An 18,595-nucleotide genomic window follows, 5' to 3' on the forward strand; every position below is an offset into this window, starting at 1 on the left:
GCATGCACGCCCACATGTGTGCACATGCACCTGAACACACACACACAAAGACACAGGTAGGTGGTTTATACTAGGTATAGGAGCACATGGGACATCTGGCAAGGTAATAGAAGTCATTGCCACAAAGGCAGAAGGCTCTGGAACAAGTTCAGAGCAACACTACAGGCCATCGCCTAAGCAGTGTGTCCTGGCGACAGACTGATGTTCTCTTTCTTTTTCTTTTGTATTTTTTATGAGAGAGGGAGAGAGAATTGGCATACCAGGGTCTCCAGCCACTGCCTCGTGCACATGTGTATCCTTGTGCGTTTGCATCACCTTGTGTGTCTGGCTTGCATGGGATCTGGAGAGTCAAACATGGGTCCTCGGGCTTCGCAGGCAGTGCCTTGATTGCTAACCCATCTCTCCAGCCCCTAGTGTTCTCTTTCTGAGCCAACATCCTGGGGCCTTCATACCCACTTGCTGAGCTGAGAAGTTGGGCTGCAGCATCACAGAGCCTGTGACATTCCTCTGTCTTCTTGTCCCTCCAGCTGATAGAGAGAATCGTCCAGGCCACTGAGGACAGCCTCAGCTTCCAGCAGAGGAAGTGGAGCCTGCAGAAGGAGACCCAGCTGAGAAGTTCTGATCATCAAGAGACTGTGGAGCATGTGGAGAAGCTGAGGACACTGTTGGACAGCTGCCAGGTAGCCCCACATGACACTCTCCATGGCTGTCCCCTTTTATCTAATATCTGTGATACTTGTTTGAAAAACTATGCTGGATCAGATATAGAGAAATACCCTCCTTTATATCAACTGTTGCTCTTGTTGGAGAACAAAAACCCAGAGGCCTCAAAAATGTCTCTTAGGAGCCAGGTGTGGTGGCGCACACCTTTAATCCCAGCACTTGAGAGGCAGAGGTAGGAGGATCACCATGGGTTCAAGGCCACCCTGAGACTACATAGTGAATTCCAGGTCAGCCTGGGCTAGAGTGAGACCCTACCTCAAAAAAACAATCAAACAAAAAAAGTCAGGGGCTTGGGGATGTAACTTGATGGGTAGAGTGCTTGCCTAGCATGCACAAAGCCCTGGGTTCGATCCCCAGCACTGCACAAACCAGGTGCAATAGTGCATACCTATTATAGCACCCGAGAAGTGAAGGCAAGAGGACCAGGAATTTATGGTTGTCCTTAGCTACATAGCAAGTTCAAGGCCAGACTGGGCTAAATGAGACCCTATCTCAAAAAAAAAAAAAAAAAAAAAGAGCTTGAGAGACGGCTTGGTGCAAGCATGAGGTCCTAAGGAGGCCTGAGAGACTGCCTGAGTTCTATTCTGAGGACCACACACGGCCACACACGTCTGTAACTCCTGTTCCATGGAGAGCAGAGACCTGAGAATTGCCAACGCTTGTGATAAAATGGCCAGCCCCTGCGTCAGTAACAGACTGGCTCAAATAAGAAAAGGCCAAAGAGCTATGGAGTGGGCTTCCTGATGCATCACTGTGACCACCGCAGACAAGCACGTGGGTGCTGCATGGGCGCATACACCACCCCCGAGCATACATGCACACACACGTGAGAAACAAGAAGATAAGAAAAGCAAAGGAAAGGAAAGAAAAGAAGGCTCCCAGAGGAAGTTGATGTGGCTGAGAAAAGAGGCCTGAACATCTCTAAGTAGTTACTTCTATCCGCACGTTCCACGTTCTACAGATTCAACTAGCCGCAGGTCAGAAGCATGCACCCATACTGAGCATGGGCACACTTCCTTTGCTCTTGCAAACTAATCATACAAGGTGCCAGCCATGTGCCAGATAAGTTTTGTTTGTGTTTAGGGCGTTTGTTTGGTTTCGTAGGGCTGGGGGTGCAACCCAGGGCCTGGGCCCACTAGGCACTTGCCCTACCACTGAGCTATCTTCCCCAGTCCCAGATGCTTTTAATGTCATTTTCATTTAAAGAAACATAAGATACCAAGTATCTCCCTGCCATGTACGTTGTGCTAGGTTGATGATTCAAAGTACACAAGAGGGTACACGTAGTTCCTATTCAAACACCACACCTTTTTTTGCACATGTGATATGTACGTTCATACATGTGTGGGCTCAGGTGTGTTTCCATGTGGAAGTTAGAGATTGATATCCTGTGACTACCTCGGTCATTCTTCACCTTTTTTTTTTTTTTTTTTGAGGCAGTCTCTCACTGATTCAGCTAGACTGGCTGGCCGGCCTGCCAATCCCGAGGATCCTCCTGCCTCTACCTCTGCCTCCCCGGAGCTGGGTGTCCAGGCCTGCACCACCATGCCTGGCTTTGCAGGGTGCCGAGGGTCCAAACTCAGGTCCTCATGCTTAGGGACAAGCACTTTACCTGCTAACTTATCCACCCGGTCACTCTGCCACTTTTTATAAGGGACTTGAGGGCCCTCAAATGATGATTGGTGCCAGTAGGGGGCCCCAGAACCAATCCCCCAGAGATATGTAAGGATAATTGTAACAACTTTGGGAAGCCCCAGCTCCAGAATTAAAAAAAAAAAAAAAAAAAGTTTCCTCTTATTTCCAGAGAAAAGTCCCTGTCATTATTTGCATTTTCTGTTGTGGCCCAGGGATGGGGGCTATAGTTCCACTTCTTTGCCTGTGCAGGAGGTGGGATGGGGCGCTGGGTGCGCCTTGGGGGCCCGCCCTGAGCCTGCTGGAGCCAGCAGCAGCTGGTTCTGCTTTCCCTTGACATCAGCAGCTACTATTTGGGGACATTGTGCAAATTTTGGCCTGTCAGCACTCTTCCAAGCAATCAGGAAGCTGCGCTTTCTGACCAGCTTCTGCGCGGATCTTGACAGGAATTCTAATGACTAGAGGTAGCCGAGTTTGGTTCTCACGTCAGCCACATCGGCACTGAGAATTTGTCTTTGGCATTGCACAGCCCAAAAGGGAGATTTCCCTCAGCCATCCAACATCCCAGAGTGCAAGAAAATCAAACTGGCAAGATAAATAGAAGAAACCTGGGCCGTCGTGGGGGTGGTGGCACACTGCACTGGCTGCCTCCTGGCCAGGCCTTGAATCGTCTTTTTATTTTTTATGTTTTTATTTGTGGTGGGGGGGGGGGTCCACTTTGGGCCTCTTGCTGCAGCAAATGAACACCAGAGGCTTGCATCATTTTTTGCATCTGAGTAATATGGTTGTCTTGGGAATTGAACCCTGGGCCATCAAGCATTGAAAGCAAGTGCTTTTCACTGCTCAGCCACCTCCCAAGTCCCAAGGTCCTGAATTATCCCTTTAAAGTCACACGTAGGGTCATTTCTGAACACACGATGGGGGGGCTCACCGTCTGTCTGTTTGCAGGCCTGCATGAGAACGTCCTGCTGCAGCAGCAGCTTGAAGAGGGAGGTGGGACTCCTTCAGCAGCTCCAGGTGACCCCACCTGTGTCGGCGCTCCAGAAGGTGACGCTGGACATCCTGAACCTGGCACTGTCCTGGCTGGAGGAAATGGAGCAGCTACTCAGGGACCTCGGTGTCCAGCTGTCCAGCTCCGACAAAGGTTACTGGGGCATTTTCCTCTCACATAGTTATATGTCTCTAAAATATCACAGTGACAGACCGGGGAGATTGCTCGGTGGGTAAGGTGTTTGCCTTGCAAAGCATAAGGGCCAGAGCTTGATCCCAAGAACTCACATAAAAATGCTAGGCATACTAGATGTCCCTCAACTGATGAGTGGATAATGAAGATGTGGCACATTTATACAATGGAGTTCTACTCAGCGGTAAAGAAAAATGAAGTTATGAAATTTGCAGAAAAATGGATGGACCTGGAAAGGATTATACTAAGTGAGGTAACCCAGGCCCAGAAAGCCAAGCTCCACATGTTCTCCCTCATATGTGGATCCTAGCTACAGATGATTGGGCTTCTGCGTGAGAAGGAAAATAGGCCAGTAAGTTAACAAGGAGACATAAAGGGAAGAGAAAGGAAGGGAGGAGGGTATTTAATAGGTTGATATTGTATGTATGTAAGTACCATGATTGAGATGGGGAGGTAATATGATGTAGAATGGAATTTCAAAGGGGAAAGTGTCAGGGGGGTGGGAGGGAATTACCATGGGATATTTTTTTTTATAATCATGGAAAATGTTAATAAAAAATTTTTTTAAAAAATGCTAGGCATAGTGGTGGGGTACTCTTTGGAGCTCACTGACAGTCATTATAGCATAACTGGAGAGCTCCAGACCAGTAAGAGAACCTGTCTCAAAAAGGTGGATGGGGGCTGGAGAGATGGCTCAGCGGTTGAATGTGTTTCCCGAGCAGCAAGTGTGAGAGCCTGAGGGGCCTGAGACCACCCGAGTTTGACTCTCCAGAACCCACGATGAACAGCAAGGTCCTCTGGGGAAGCAGATCTGGGAATCGCAGGAGCTCATGAAAGAAAAGCCCGAGCTCAGGGGTCTGTAAAATAAGCCAGCTCAAACAAGATCTCCACTCAGGCCACTGCAGACAAACATGGCCCACCACAGGCAAGCGCATGGAGCACCACAAGGGCACATACATGTGCATTCACCACCAACACACACACACACACACACAAACCATACAACCATGTTACATACATACACACGCACAAGCAAAATGAATGAATAAATGAAAATGTAGATGGCAAGCGAGGAATAACACCCAAGGCACACCTGTGGTCTCCACATACACATGCTCATGAACATACAATCTAATCTAGAAAATCCCTCACAGACATGACCAGAGATTTGTTTCCATGATTATTCTAAATCCTGTCAAACTGACAGTGAAAGGAACCATCACAGTGTATCTCGAAGAGGAAGGTGGAGAGACAGGAAGACGCCTGATGTCAAAGTGGGTGTAGTAAGGAGCACAACCTCTTAGCATTGGTGTGAGGATTAAAATGCATCCAGAGGGCTGGAGAGATGGCTTAGTGGTTAAGGCACTTGCCTGCAAAGCCTAAGGACCCAGGTTCAATTCCCCAGAACCCATGTAAGCCAGATGCACATGGTGGCACATGTGTCTGGAGTTGGTTTGCAGTGGCTAGAGGCCCTGGTGTACCCATTCTCTCTCTCATAAATAAAAATTTTTAAAGAAAAAAGCAAGGTCCAGGTGTGGTGGTGCATACCTTTAATCCCAGCACGTGGGAGGTAGAGGTAGTAGGATCACCATGAGTTTGAGGCCACCCTAAGACTACATAGTAAATTCCAGGTCAGCCTGGGATAGAGTGAGACCCTACCTCAAAAAAAAAATGCATCCAGAATAGGAATTACCTACATATGTTAATTTTACTTATTTATTTTCAAGTAGAAAGCGAGCGAGAGAGAGAATGAATATGAATGGGTGCCCCAGGACCTCTTGCCACACCAGACACATGCACCATTTTGTACATCTGGCTTTATACTGTACTGGAAATGAAACCTGGGCCATCAGACATTGCAATTAAGCATCTTTAACTACTGAACTATCTCTCCAGCTTTTGACTATTTTTTTGTTGTTTTTGTTTTTGTTTTTCAACGTAGAGTCTTGCTCTAGCTCAGGCCAATCTAGAATTCACTATGTAGTCTCAGGGTGGCCTTGAACTTATGGTGGTCCTCCTACCTCTGCCTCCTGAGTGCAGGGATTAAAGGCATGTGCCACCATGCCCAGCTTGATTTTCTAATTCTACAAAAAAATGTTTTATGGATTCCAAAGTCCTTAGGCTTATTCCCAATGGTACCGTAGCAGCAAGTCCCTTCCATGTCAACCAGCGCACACTGTTCTATGTCATAAGTATGCCTAGTGGCAGGGGAGTTCACTGTGTGGCACCCACCATCACGTATTCAGCTGGTCCCGATCCCTTGCTTGCTTACCAGGCACCAGATGCAGAGCAAGACAGAGACGCAGTGAGGTCAGAAATGGGTAGACTTCTGATTGTGGGTATATGAATGTTCATTGCAAAACTTGTCCAATTTTATGCTTGAAATGTTTATAACATTGGGTGGGGAGATTGGAGATGGCTCAGTTGGTAAAATCTTTGTCTTGTAAACATGAAGACCTGAGTTCAGTCCTCAGGAAAATAGTTTGGATGTAGTGTCATGCACTTGTAATCCCAATGCTGGGGAAGCAGAGATGGGTGGATCTCTAGGGATCCATGGCCAGCCAGTCTAACCTACTTGGCAATCTCCAGGCCAGTGAGAGACCCTATCTCAGAAAAACAAAACCTGCTGGCTGGAGAGATTGCTCAGCAGGTAAGATGCTTGCCTGTAAAGCCTAATAATCCATGTTCAATTCTCCAGTACCCACATGAAAGCCAGATGCACAGGGGGGAAAAAAAAGCCAAAGAAAGATTTTAAGTAAGGAACTAATGGAGCAAGCTTACAACTTGAGACTATCACCTTGATCTCAAGTGGAAATGTTACTCAAGGGTGGCCAGCCTGCAGCACCAGCAGCCGAGACGGGGAGTGGGCTGTCATTCAGGGTGCAGTAGGGATGGAGAAAATGAAGATTCTAGGGTCTTTAGGCAGTAACGAGTCAATAGGCCTCCATGGTGGAGTTGAATATGCTCAAAATGGAAGTGACAGGAAGGAAGAGAACTGTGTGGCTGTCATGTTTCTGCCTTGCTGGATGTGGTTCAAGGGGGCAGATGAGTATGAAGGCACTTTGAGATATCAAGCAGTTCTACCTAAATGCCTTGGCTGGAAATAGAGGGTGGCATTGCTTCCTGGAACTCAGGAGGGCTCTATGGCATTATGGGAGCACCAGAAATTGCCATGGGATACATGGGAGAAAGAGAGAAAGAATGGAAGGGAGATAATGAACGAGTGCATAGGAGGGATGGATGGCATTGGAGGGATGGATGGATGGACGATGGGAGAGTGGATGGATGGGTTGATGGACCGATGGATTGTGGGTGGGTAGACGGATTGTGGGTGGATGGATGGGTAGATGGATGGTGGGTAGATGGGTGGATGGATAGATGGATGCACGAGTGGGTAGATTGGTACATGGATAAATTTACATTGAGTGAGTAGATGGTGAGAGGATGGATAGATGGATGGTAGATAAGTGAGTTAAACCATAGATGTGAGTGATTCTCACTTAGGAAGAAAATATTTAGCGAGAAGGGGGAGTCCCATGGATGTACCTTTAAAAGAAACATTTTGGAGATGGTAGCAAAAAAATAAAATAAAATTTTTTTCTGTAGAAATTTATGCAGAGAAGCTGCAGAAATATGCCATTCTTACAGCAAGGGCTGAGAGTGTAGGAGTGACTTTTACCCTCCAAAGCTGCGACACCCACAGCTAGCGTGTCTCCAGGGTCAGCCAGAAGGTAGTGTAAGGCTTTTAGGGGCCATGGAGGTAATTTAGCAAAGTCACTTGCTAAAAAAAAAATCTGCCAACCTGGATCCAATTCCCCTGTGCCCACATAATGGCAGACACAGAAAGTGGCACATGTGCCTGACATTCCTTTGCAGCGGCAAGAGACCCTGACATGCCTGTTCACACACACACGCACACAGAGAGAGAGAGAGAGAGAGAGACAGAGAGACAGAGAGACAGAGACAGAGACAGAGAGGGAGAGGGAGAGGGAGAGAAAAATATACTTAAAATGAAAAAGTAGGGCTGGGGAGATGGCTTAGTGGTTAAGGCACTTGCCTGTAAAGCCAAAGGACCCAGGTTTGACTCCCTAGTACCCATGTAAAGCCCGACATGCAAGGTGGTACATGCATCTGGAGTTCATTTGAGTGGCTGGAGGAGGCCCTGGCATGCCTATTCCATCTACTTCCTTCTCTCCTATCTCTCTCAAATAAATATTTTTTTTAAAAAAAAATGTAAAAGTGGGCTGGAGAGATGGCTTAGCAGTTAAGCCACTTGCTTGCAAAGCCTAAGGATCCAGGTTCAATTCTCCAGGTCCCACAAAAGCCAGATGCACAAGGTGGTGCATACGTCTGGAATTCATTTGCAGTGGCTAGAGGCCCTGGCACACACCCATTCTCTCTCTCTCTCTCTCTCTCTCTCTCTCTCTCTCTCTCTCTCTCTGTCTCTCATAAACAAATAAAAATAAATCTTTTTAAAATGCAAAAGTAAAAATAAGCTTAATTTGTCTAAGCGTCTACATGGAGAAAGGGGGACTGGAAGGCCAAGGCAGAGAGGTGGCAGGGCTGGGTGCTTCCAATGGCCCAGTGTCTCTTGAGTCACTGTCCTTATGCTTGGAACCACGGCCGGGTACTTAGCACACAGGATAGCAGGTGGATTATGGCGCAGAGTTCTTCTGTCCTTCCAGACAGGAGCTCCCAGAGAGCGGACCCTAATCTCTTTTGGTCGCAGCTGGGCCAAGATGTGTGTACATGGACCCCTTCCCACTCCCAGGACCATTTCAGTCATCTGTGCTTGTGTCTGTAAATCTAACCATCTGCTACTGTAAAGAAATGTGGCTGTAAAGTTAAACTGTCAAACTAACAGTTCCAGGAAGGCTGAGAAAGACTGGCTTTAAGCAGCATTTCTCAGGCCCATTTTTCTCTCTGAACTTCAGAGTCATCAGCTTCGAGCAATGTCACACTGTCACTCTGCAGAATTGCTCTGATGTTCACAGTGCATCTTCAAGAATGGGGTGAAGGAGAGGATGTGCCCCCAAAGGCAGGTCTCCTTGCTGCCCTTATCCTCAGCTAGCATCTCCTGGAGTAATGTTCTATGAAGCACCTGCTGTGAAACAATGGTCTATTGGCTATAGTCTATGATCACAACATGGTTCTAAAATGTCCAGATAAGGTAGGGAGATAGATGGCTCCATGGTTAAAGGTGCTTGCTTTCAAAAGCCTGCTGGCCTGGGTTCAATTCCCCAGTATCCACATAAAGCCAGATGCATGAACTGATGCATTCATTTGGAGTTCATTTGCAGTGGCAAGAGGCCCTGGCATGCTCATACTCTCTAAATAAATAAATAAATAAATAAATATATATATATATATATATATATATATATATATATATATATATTTCTTAAGAAGTCAAGGGGAAAAGATTGAAGGGTAATAACAGAAAGGTTAGTGCTAGAAGCCATCCTTCATCACTCAGCAGAAGAGGAAGAAGTGGTAAAAGAAAGGGTACACGCAGCATTAGGGGGAGGTCCCAAAAGACTGAGAGAATGGTGAAGGTGATGGTGAAGATGGTGATGATGGTGAAAGTGATGATGGTAGTAAAGGTGATGGAGAAAGTGATGGTGATAGTGAAGGTTATGGTGAAGATAATGATGTAGTGAAGGTGATGGTGATGGTGATGGTGAAGGTGATGATGGTGAAGATGGTGATGTAGTGAAGGTGATGATGTAGTGAAGGTGATGACGATGGAGAAGGTGATGATGATGGTGAATGTGAAGGTGATGGAGAAGGTGATGATGATGGTGAAGGTGAATGTTGTGGTGATGGTGAAGGTGAAGGTGATGGTGAAGGTGAAGGTGATGAAGAAGGTAATGATGGTGATGGTGAAGGTGAAAGTGAAGGTGATGGAGGTGGTGATGATGGTGAAGGTGAAGGTGATAGTGAAGGTGAAGATGATGGAGAAGGTGATGATGATGGTGAAGGTGATGGTGAATGTGATGGTGATGGTGAAAGTGAAGGTGATGATATAGTGAAGATAATGATGATGGTAAAGATGATGTATTGAAGGTGGTGATGATGGTGATGGTGAAGGTGATGATGATGATGGTGATAATGAAAGTGATAATAGTGGTGGTAAAGGTGAAAATGGTGGTGAGGGTGAGGGCAATGATAATGGTGATGCTGCTGCTCATGGTGAAGATGGTGATGATGATGGTGAAGGTGATGATAACAATGGTGGTGGTAAAGGTGATGATGGTGGTAAGGGTAATGGCAAGTGTAGTGGTGGTATAAGTGAGGGTAGTGGTGAAGATGGTGGTGGTGGGAATAGGACGATGGGGAGGGGTCGAACCATTCATGATCGAGTGCATGCATCTTACACACCATGTTCACCATCTTCCCTGCATTGCCTCAGCTCGCCCTCACAGCAGCTGAGGAAGGCAGAGACAATGGTCTTCATCTCAGAAATGAGGAGACAAGCTCAACAAACCTGTTTTTATTATTACTCCAGCAGGATAAGGTGACCCAAAGTGCTTCACATTACTGAGACCAACAAGGGTCCTCATCTGGTCATTGTCATCTGCAGACACCCAAGGGCCTATGCATCCCTGGTTCCTGAGGGAAGGATGGGGACTCTCTGACACTTGACTCCTCCTGTGTATTTGTCACTATGTTGGGTCTTTTGTACCTGGGTTTTAGGACTGTGGTAGATTCACACTGTGGGTGCAAGTGTTTATTCCCGGGTACTTGGCATTGCAGTAGATGTTTGTCTTTAAAAATTTATTGGTGTGTTGGCATATATTGGGGTATTGGCAAGGAACCCCAAGACTCTTCTTATACTCTCAGTGGCCTCCACAGGCTGGTATATTTTTAGTAGTCTATTTATTTGTTTGTAAGGAGAGAGAGAGAGAATGGGCATGCCAGGGCTGCCAGACACTGCAAATGAACTCCAGATACATCATGTGCTACCTTGTGCATCTGGCTTTATGTGGGTACTAGGGAATCAAACCTGGGTCTCTAGGCTTTGCAGGCAAGCACCTTAACCACTGAGCAATCTCTTCAGCCCTGCATTAGGTATTTTATTCCTGGGTACTTAGCACCATGCTAGGAGTTTAACTCCTGGGTACTTAGCACTGTGTAAGGTGTTTTATACCTGGGTACTATGTCAAAATGTTGATGGGCTCAATATAGTTCAGGTCTTGTGGGGGTAATGACCACTACCAGGAGGTCATGAATGCCCCAGCCAGTTCATATCCAGAGGACAGTGACCCAAAATACTCCCTCCAATCCTATGTCTCATACATTCTTGTCCCTCCCATGTTCCCTCAGCCTTGGAGGGCATGAGAGAGATGTCTGGTTATTTAAAGTGGATGGTGACCAGGCATATATCTGGGCAGTGCAGCCTGACTTACACCAAGATGATTGTTGGAGGGGGGAGCTGGTTCTTCAAGGTAGGGTCTCGCTCTAAACCAGGCTGACCTGGAATTCACTATGTAGTCCCACAGTAGCTTTGAACTCATGGCGCTCCTCCTACCTCTGCTCCTGAGCTCTGGGATTAAAGGTGTGCACCACCACACCTGGCCACCAAGGTGATTTTATCTGGACCCCAACTGCAACTGGCAGCAGCAGAAAAAGCTCCCTAGCCTTAGAGGCCTGACAAGGGCCTTGTCACTCTGCTCCCAGTAGTGCACATTGGGCTTGAGTCCGAGTCCCTTCCATCTCAAAGCTTCTGCTTCTAACCAGCACACCTTCTGCCTTGAAAAAATAAAACATACAGCTAGCAGTTAGTAAGTCTTGACATAAGCCCAGAGTAAGCCAGGTCGCCTAAGAGCAGGGGCTAACATTGAAATCTCGCTGGGAGGCACCCTGCCTGGCTTTGCGTGTGTGCTGCTCACTGTTTGATTGGTGAAGGGTGTGCTGGGAAGACAGGAAGTATCAAAGGGGAACCTTGAAAGTCTTCAGCATTCCCCCATGCCCACTCATTTCCCAGGCTCCCTTGATAAGGGAAAGAAAGGACTATTCACAGCTTTCTCTGCAACTCCCTTGTCCATATCTATTGCTGCAAGTCAGTACAAGGAAAAGGCTTCTCTGCACATATGAGAAATCACCAGTTCTCCCAAATCTATGAGATACAATATATTCAGATAAGGAAAAGAAAAGAAACTAGTCATAATATATTATGCATACTGCTCCCCACCCCCACCTGTTTGCTTTTTAAAAACTAGCTGACCAAAAGAGACATCTGGAGAAAAGACATTCAACTGTAGGGAGCACTACCCCAACAAGTTGGCTTGCATAAGGCCTTTACTTTTCATTCAGTCACTCAACAACTATTTATGGAGGCCCTCTGTGTTCTGCCTACTGTGAGGAACACTGAAGGTACGGCCATGAGATCACCACATGATAAACTTCTGTAAGGTCTGGGGTTTTATCATGAACACATACGGCTTTGTAACTAAAAGTATAATGAAGACTTGCTTTTTTCCCAGAAAAGCAAAATCCCAATGTATGACATCTAATCTAGAAACACCTGACACTGGATCTCCCTTTTCCCCCTCCCTGGCTCCCTTCTCCCCTTAATCATCTGTGGATCCTCCACGCGTACAACCGTGATTTGCCCCTCCCTTTGGTCCCCGGGTCACAGGTTACAGCTGAGTGGGAGCCCAGATGCATTTCACTGATTCAGCCACCAAAAACCACTTTGCTCGCTATGGCCAGTGTCAGCCAAGCCCCTTGCTTCCTGCCATCTTGGTATCCTGGCCACACACTTCTTCCAAAAGCCTCTCCCTTGAGCCTCCAATCTTCTTTCTTCCTCCCTTCCTTTCTTTTTTTTTAAATTTATTTATTTATTTATTTGCTTATTTGAGAGAGCAAGCAATCAAGAGAATGGGTATGCCAGGGCCTCTAGCCACTGCAAACAAACTGTAGATACATGCACCACCTTGTGCATCCAGCTCTATGTGAGTCCTGGGGAACCAAACCTGGGTCCTTTGGCTTTGCTGGTAACCACTAAGCTGTCTCTCCAGCCCCTCCAATCCCTTTTCATAGGGAATAAGAGACCAAGGTCTGAATTCTGACTCTGCCACTCAAGGCTCTATCATTGGCCCTTCCTGAACTGCTGTCGTTTCTCCTGCAAATGTGAATGCATTCGCAGCCCAAAGCTCTGGGCAGTGCGCCTGTGTAGAATAACAGGTGCTTGATGCTTGACAGCAGTTGTTGTGACATTATTCTTCTCATTCTTCCACGCTGGAAATTCTCAGGAAGTTGCAAGGCCAGAGACAGGCGCCAGGCAGGAGCACATTCCGTTCCCTTCCTCTCTGTTCTATTTCCACCTTCGGTTTTGTTTTTCACAGTACGGGGGGGGGGGGGTGTCATGCTTAGGAGGCAAGCACTCCACCAACTGAGCTAGATCCTAGCCCCGCTATTCCTCCCCTCCCTTCCTTCCCTCCTTCCACCCCCTGCGTCCTCCTTCCAGATGCAGCTCTTCCCTCCTCTGAGCCTTCCCTCTCTTTCTCCTCATCCCTGGGGAGCTGCTGCCCCAGGTCCTGAATGGCAGATTCTTCCTTGGTTGCCAGGACTTTCCCTCCTTCCCTTTGCAGTCAAGTACACACATAAGAGAACTCTATGAGGCTGGGGACGTGGCTCGGTTGGTCGAGTGCCTGGCCCAGCATGCGCAAAGCCCTGGATTCAATCCCAGCACTCCAGAGGTGGAGGCAGGAGGATCGGACTTCAAGGTCATCTTCTGCTACATAGCAAGTTTTAGTTCATCTTTGGCTTCATGAGAGCCTGTCTCAAAACAGCAACAGCAAAACAATGGCTGTACCGTCTCAGAAAGGAATTCCTCATGGAGCCTACTGCTTCTTTTTCCTACTGTTCCTGTCCCCACTCATGACATTGAGGATGTGCGACACCCCATCTTCCCTGCCTGCTTCCTACTTTCCCTTTGCCTCTTGCCCCCATCAGGCGCTGCACTGATAGGCTGCCATGTTGCTCAGGCGATGTGCCCTCTGGCCTGCCCATGGCTCTGGGCTTTCTGAACTCTCTTTCCATTGGCTCCCTGGCCTGCTGCACCCCGAGCTTTTCTAGTTGTTAACAAGGCCCCTCTCCTACCTCCTGTCACTAACGGGAATGCCTTCTCCAGTGCCGTTCTTGGCCCTCCACTCTTGCCCTCTTTGTCAGCAGAGAGATGCTGGGACAGGAGCATATTTTGGACCCCACATAAAAAGTCCATCAGGAGGGACTCAAAATTCCTCAGAGTGCTGAGAAGTGACACTGAGTGCTCTGCTTTTAATGAGACATCTGTATCTCCCTCTCTGGGGCTCAGGGAACACTGCGGAAGTGGGGGAGGGGTGAAAAGACTGAAAGATCCCGGCATGATGGCACATGCCTTTGATCCCAGCCCTCAGGAGGCAGAGGGACATGAAGTGGGTGTTGTATTCATGACCGCACAGTGACTGTCATGACCTGCACAAGACTTGCACAATACAGGGCCCATCAACATGTCATCATGAATGGTGGAGAGGAGAAAAAAAAAAACTCAAAATAGAAAACCAGATGTACAAAATGGCACATACATCTGGAGTTTGTTTATAGTGGCAAGAGGCCCTAGCACACCCATCCATATTCCCTCTTCCCACCCCCCACCTCTCTCTCACTGTGTCTCCTTGCAAATAAAGAAAATATTTTTAATTCTTAAAACATTTTACGGGCTGGAGAAATGGCTTAGCGGTTAAGGCACTTGCCTGCAAAGCCAAAGGACCCAGGTTCGACTCTCCAGGTCCCATGTAAAGCCAAATGCACAAAGTGATGCATGCATCTGGAGTTTGTTTGCAGTGGCTGGAGGCCCTGGCGTGACCATTCTCTCTTCTCCTCCTCTGCCTCCTCCTCCTCCTTCTTCTTCTCTCTCTCCTTGCAAATAAATAAACAAAAATTTTAAAAAAAAAAACTAAAAGAAAAAATTTTACAAAGGCAGTTGAGGCAGCAGATGGGGCTCTGGACCTGGCTATTCGCAAGTAAGAGGATGACTCTCCTAATCTGCATCAGGCTCCTGGACAGGAAGAGCTAGCCTTGACTGCCGTGCCCAGCTCCTGCTGACCAGCCCTCTTTGGAATCTAAACAATAGCTCCCATCTCCATGTCCCTCATCCTTTCTCCCCAGGCCTGCTTCTCCAACCTAGTGCAGATTATCAGCCCTGAACACTTGGGCATCCCTTGGGCTCCAAGCTGAGTCCTCTGCCTCTACTGCAGAGGAGATTCTGAGACCTGGCGCACATGGGCCACATCTGGACAACATTTTCCTTCAGGACTGCAGTGAGGGAGTGAAGCGCTACCAGCATTTAGTCAGCAGAGACCAGGGAAGTTTCTGAAACCCTTTGGAGCAGAACATGGCCCCAGCCAGGCCGGCAGCACGACAGGAAAGATAGCCAGCTCACTCCTTCCTCTCTAATCCATCTCGATTATTGTTCTGCCAAAGTGCTCTTCAGTGAGCCAAGTGCTGGAGCAGCTGTGACAGACCCCGCAGCTGGGAGCTGAGTCCTAGCCCAGCCATTGGCCGCCACAGGGGCTCAGAGCCTCTGCCTCATCTATCAAATGGGGCGATGACAGGACTCCACAGTGTGAAGTGCTTCATGGCTTTGTGGAGCACCAGGCACATAGGCGACACTCAGCTCATTTCCAAGATGCTGAAATCAGGTCTGCATGTTTCAGGCTACTGTCCCCCCCCAACCCGGTCCCCACAGAGGGGCCTCAGCCTCCCATCCAACATCACCTCCCTCCTCCATCAGCTGTCCAAGGAAGCCCAGCCTCTCCCCAGGCCCCACCTGCCCTCATCCCCTGTGGTTTGCTGTGTGCTGCCCTGACAGATTACCTCCAGCAGAGTGGCTTGGAACGTGTATCTTCTCTCTTACCAGGCTGGGAGCCAACAGTCTAAATCAATATCATGGGGCAAAGCCAAGGTGCCCCCAGGCTGCTTTCTGCTGCAGATGCAACAGGGAAAACCAGCTCCTTGCCTTTTTTCAGATTCTGCTTTTGTTCATTTGCTCTTAGTCCCTTCTTCTACCTTTTTCTTTCCTTCCTTCCTTCCTTTTCCTTTCTGCAATGCTTAGGAATTTGATAAGACACCATGCAGAGCCGAGTGTGGTGGTACTTGCCTGTAGTCTCAGCACTTAGAAGGCTGAAGCAGGATGGTCACAAGTGCCAGCCTGGACTGTGTATCAAGATCCCATCGAAAGCAAGGAAGCAAGAATGAATAAGAAAGGAAGGAAGTAAGAGAAAGAGGGAGGAAGGAAGGGAAGAAAAGGGCTGGGGAGATGTTCAGCGGTTAAGAGTGTTTGCCATTTAATCATGAGGATTACTTGAGCCAGAGGCTGTCAGTTCAACACATTAACAACAACAACAACAAAGCTGGGCAGGGCCAAGCACATTTGAGAACCTAGGTGAGAGCAGAGCAGAGACTAGAGAACCACTGAGCCTCGCTGACTGATAGTCACTCCAGGTTGAGAGAGAGACAATAAAAGAACACTCAATGTTCTCCCCTGACCATGGGACATGCACAGCTATGTGCACACATACACACATGTGCACACACACATACACACACATCACATACACACATAATCTACACATATGCAAAAAAAGAAAGAAAAGAGAAAAATACACTATGCAGAAAGCCAAAGAGATGCATCAATCTTACCCTTTTCCTATTCTGTTTTTAAGGGTTCTCTTTGTATCTGATATATCTTCTGGAACATTCCAAGAAAATTATGAGTCAGAACCAGGAACTCCAGGTAATGCTTTTGTCTCCCTCCCCCCCCCCCACCAAGTTCATTTTGTTCCCATGCCCCATCTACACAGCACTGCATTGGAAATCCGTGTTCACTCTGTGAGTGAGTTGGGGCCATATCCTCCAAAACTTACAGGAGTCTCCATTTGCACACAGTGGGATTGAGACAGGGCAGATATCAAAGTCCAGAGAGGTTGGTGGAGACTTGATAGCCACACCACCATCTGGCTAAAGAATCAAGACAGAAGCCAAGAAGGATGGCTTAGTGGTTAAGGCGCTTACCTGCAAAGCCTAAGGACCCAGGCTCCATTCCCCAGTACCCATGCAAAGCATCAGATGCACAAGGTGGCACATGCGTCTGGAGTTTGTTTTTGTTTGCAGTGGCTAGAGGCCCCGGCGTGCCCATTCTCTCTGTCTACCTGCCTCTTTCTCTCTCCCTATCTATCTATCTATCTATCTATCTATCTATCTATCTATCTCCTCTCTCTCTCATAAGCAAACAATAAATAAATAAATATTTTTTAAAAATCAAGACAGAAGCGCAGGCCTGCTGATTCGTAGCTCACAGTTTATGCTCTTGCAACCAGCAAATCTGACTAGTAAGTCTAGCATCCATTGGCGGAGCACCTGGAGTGCCCCCTGCACTGGGGTGAGGACTGCCCCTTGTTATCTCATTAATCTGATGCAATACTGTGGCTGTCATCACTTTCTGAATAGGAAATCATATGAAAGTACCTAGAGCTGGGACGCTTGTAGACCTGACATATGTGCATAGGTGCCTGTGTGTGTGTGTGTGTGTGTGTGTGTGTGTGTGTGTCAGAGGTGGATGTTGGGTGTCTTCCTCTATCACTGCTCCACCTTGTTTTTATAAGACAGGGCTTCTCACTGATTTGGCTAGACAACATAGCCAGCAAGCCCTAAGGGTCCTGTTCTCCACCTCCCCAGCACTGGGATTTTAGGCACATACTACCACATGGGTACTGGGGATCAAACTCAGGTCCTCATGCTTGCATAGTAAGGACTTTATCCACTGAGCCATCTCCCCAGCCCCGTCAAGAAGCTGTTATGTAAACCTTTGCCCCCAGAAAGGTAAACAATTTGTAACAAGGAGGAAGTAGGACTCCTGAGTCCTGCCCTGGTTCTCTTCGGCTTGCTTTTTCCTCTCAATTTAGATCCAGGTGAAAACTTCTCAGGAAAATCTGCACTCCTTGCTACAGAAAAAGCTTCAGGAGCATCTGGACGAGAAGGAGAAGCTTAACAAGGAGAAGCTGGAGCAGGAGGAGAAGCAGAAAGCTAGAATCAGGCAACTGCTGGAAGAGAAAGAGGTAGGGCGGTCCCTTCGCCATCTCCTTTGCTGCTGAAAAAGTGACATAAGGGGGCAGGGGAGGTGACTCAGCAGATAAAGCGCTTGTGCGCACATGTGGGGGCCTAGGTTCAGATCCCAAGAACCCAGGTAAACTGGACACAGTAGCACAAGCGTCTGTAATTCCGCGCACCTATGGCAAGAAGGGCCACAGAGGCAGGAGAAGTCCTAGAAGCTCACAGGCCAGCTAGAGTGGCGCGTGCCGCAGCAAACAGCAAAAGGTGAAAGGTGAGGCCACCACCTGAGGTGTCCTCTGACCACAATAGTGCTCACGGTACATGTGCATGCCCACTCACACGCGTACACACACACACCCCAAAAGCAATTACAAAAAAATGAAAGAAAAAAAGGAAGAAAGGAAGAAAGGGCTGGAGAGATGGCTTAGTGGTTAAGCACTTGCCTGTGAAGCCTAAGGACTCCGGTTCAAGGCTTGATTCCCCAGGACCTACGTTAACCAGATGCACAAGGTGGCACATGCATCTGGAGTTTGTTTGCAGTGGCTGGAGGCCCTGGCGCACCCATTCTCTCCCTCTCCCCCACCCCTCTCTCTCTCTCTTTCAAATAAATAAATAAATAAAACAATTTCTTTTTAAAGAAACAGGAAAACACATTTCATTGTCCTGAAGCTGGCCGTGGGAGACTCAGTGTCCACCCTAGTTCTACTTTCATCACTTCCTGCAGGGGCCAGTGCTCCTGCATTTGAACAGACCTTGTCATCGAGGATTCTCGGGAGGAGGTTGGGGTAGACCCAAGGCTCTGATTTGTAAAGCTGTGTGGTTCCAACATTCAGCAACAGTGAGAACTTCTGATGGGGGATTGATGTGGAGGGACAACTGCACGGTATGTCTTATCTTCCTCCAAAGACAATGGCACCCATGCACTTGAACACAGTACCTTGCTAGCACCTCTTTTCTCAC

General features: G+C 47.8%; 1 protein-coding gene across 1 annotated transcript in view; it reads left to right on the plus strand.

Annotated features, from left to right (window-relative positions):
- The window catches only part of Fhad1 (forkhead associated phosphopeptide binding domain 1), a 136,725-nt gene that overhangs the window by 51,714 nt on the left and 66,416 nt on the right, over positions 1-18,595 (plus strand). The window contains exons 13-16 of the mRNA XM_045150005.1: positions 528-680; positions 3,304-3,499; positions 16,249-16,319; positions 17,488-17,640. Coding sequence (XP_045005940.1) covers positions 528-680; positions 3,304-3,499; positions 16,249-16,319; positions 17,488-17,640 — 573 coding nt within the window. The remainder of the gene's footprint in view (positions 1-527; positions 681-3,303; positions 3,500-16,248; positions 16,320-17,487; positions 17,641-18,595) is intronic.

The sequence above is a fragment of the Jaculus jaculus genome, chromosome 5 (genome assembly GCF_020740685.1).
Source record: "Jaculus jaculus isolate mJacJac1 chromosome 5, mJacJac1.mat.Y.cur, whole genome shotgun sequence".
Lineage (NCBI taxonomy): Eukaryota > Metazoa > Chordata > Mammalia > Rodentia > Dipodidae > Jaculus > Jaculus jaculus.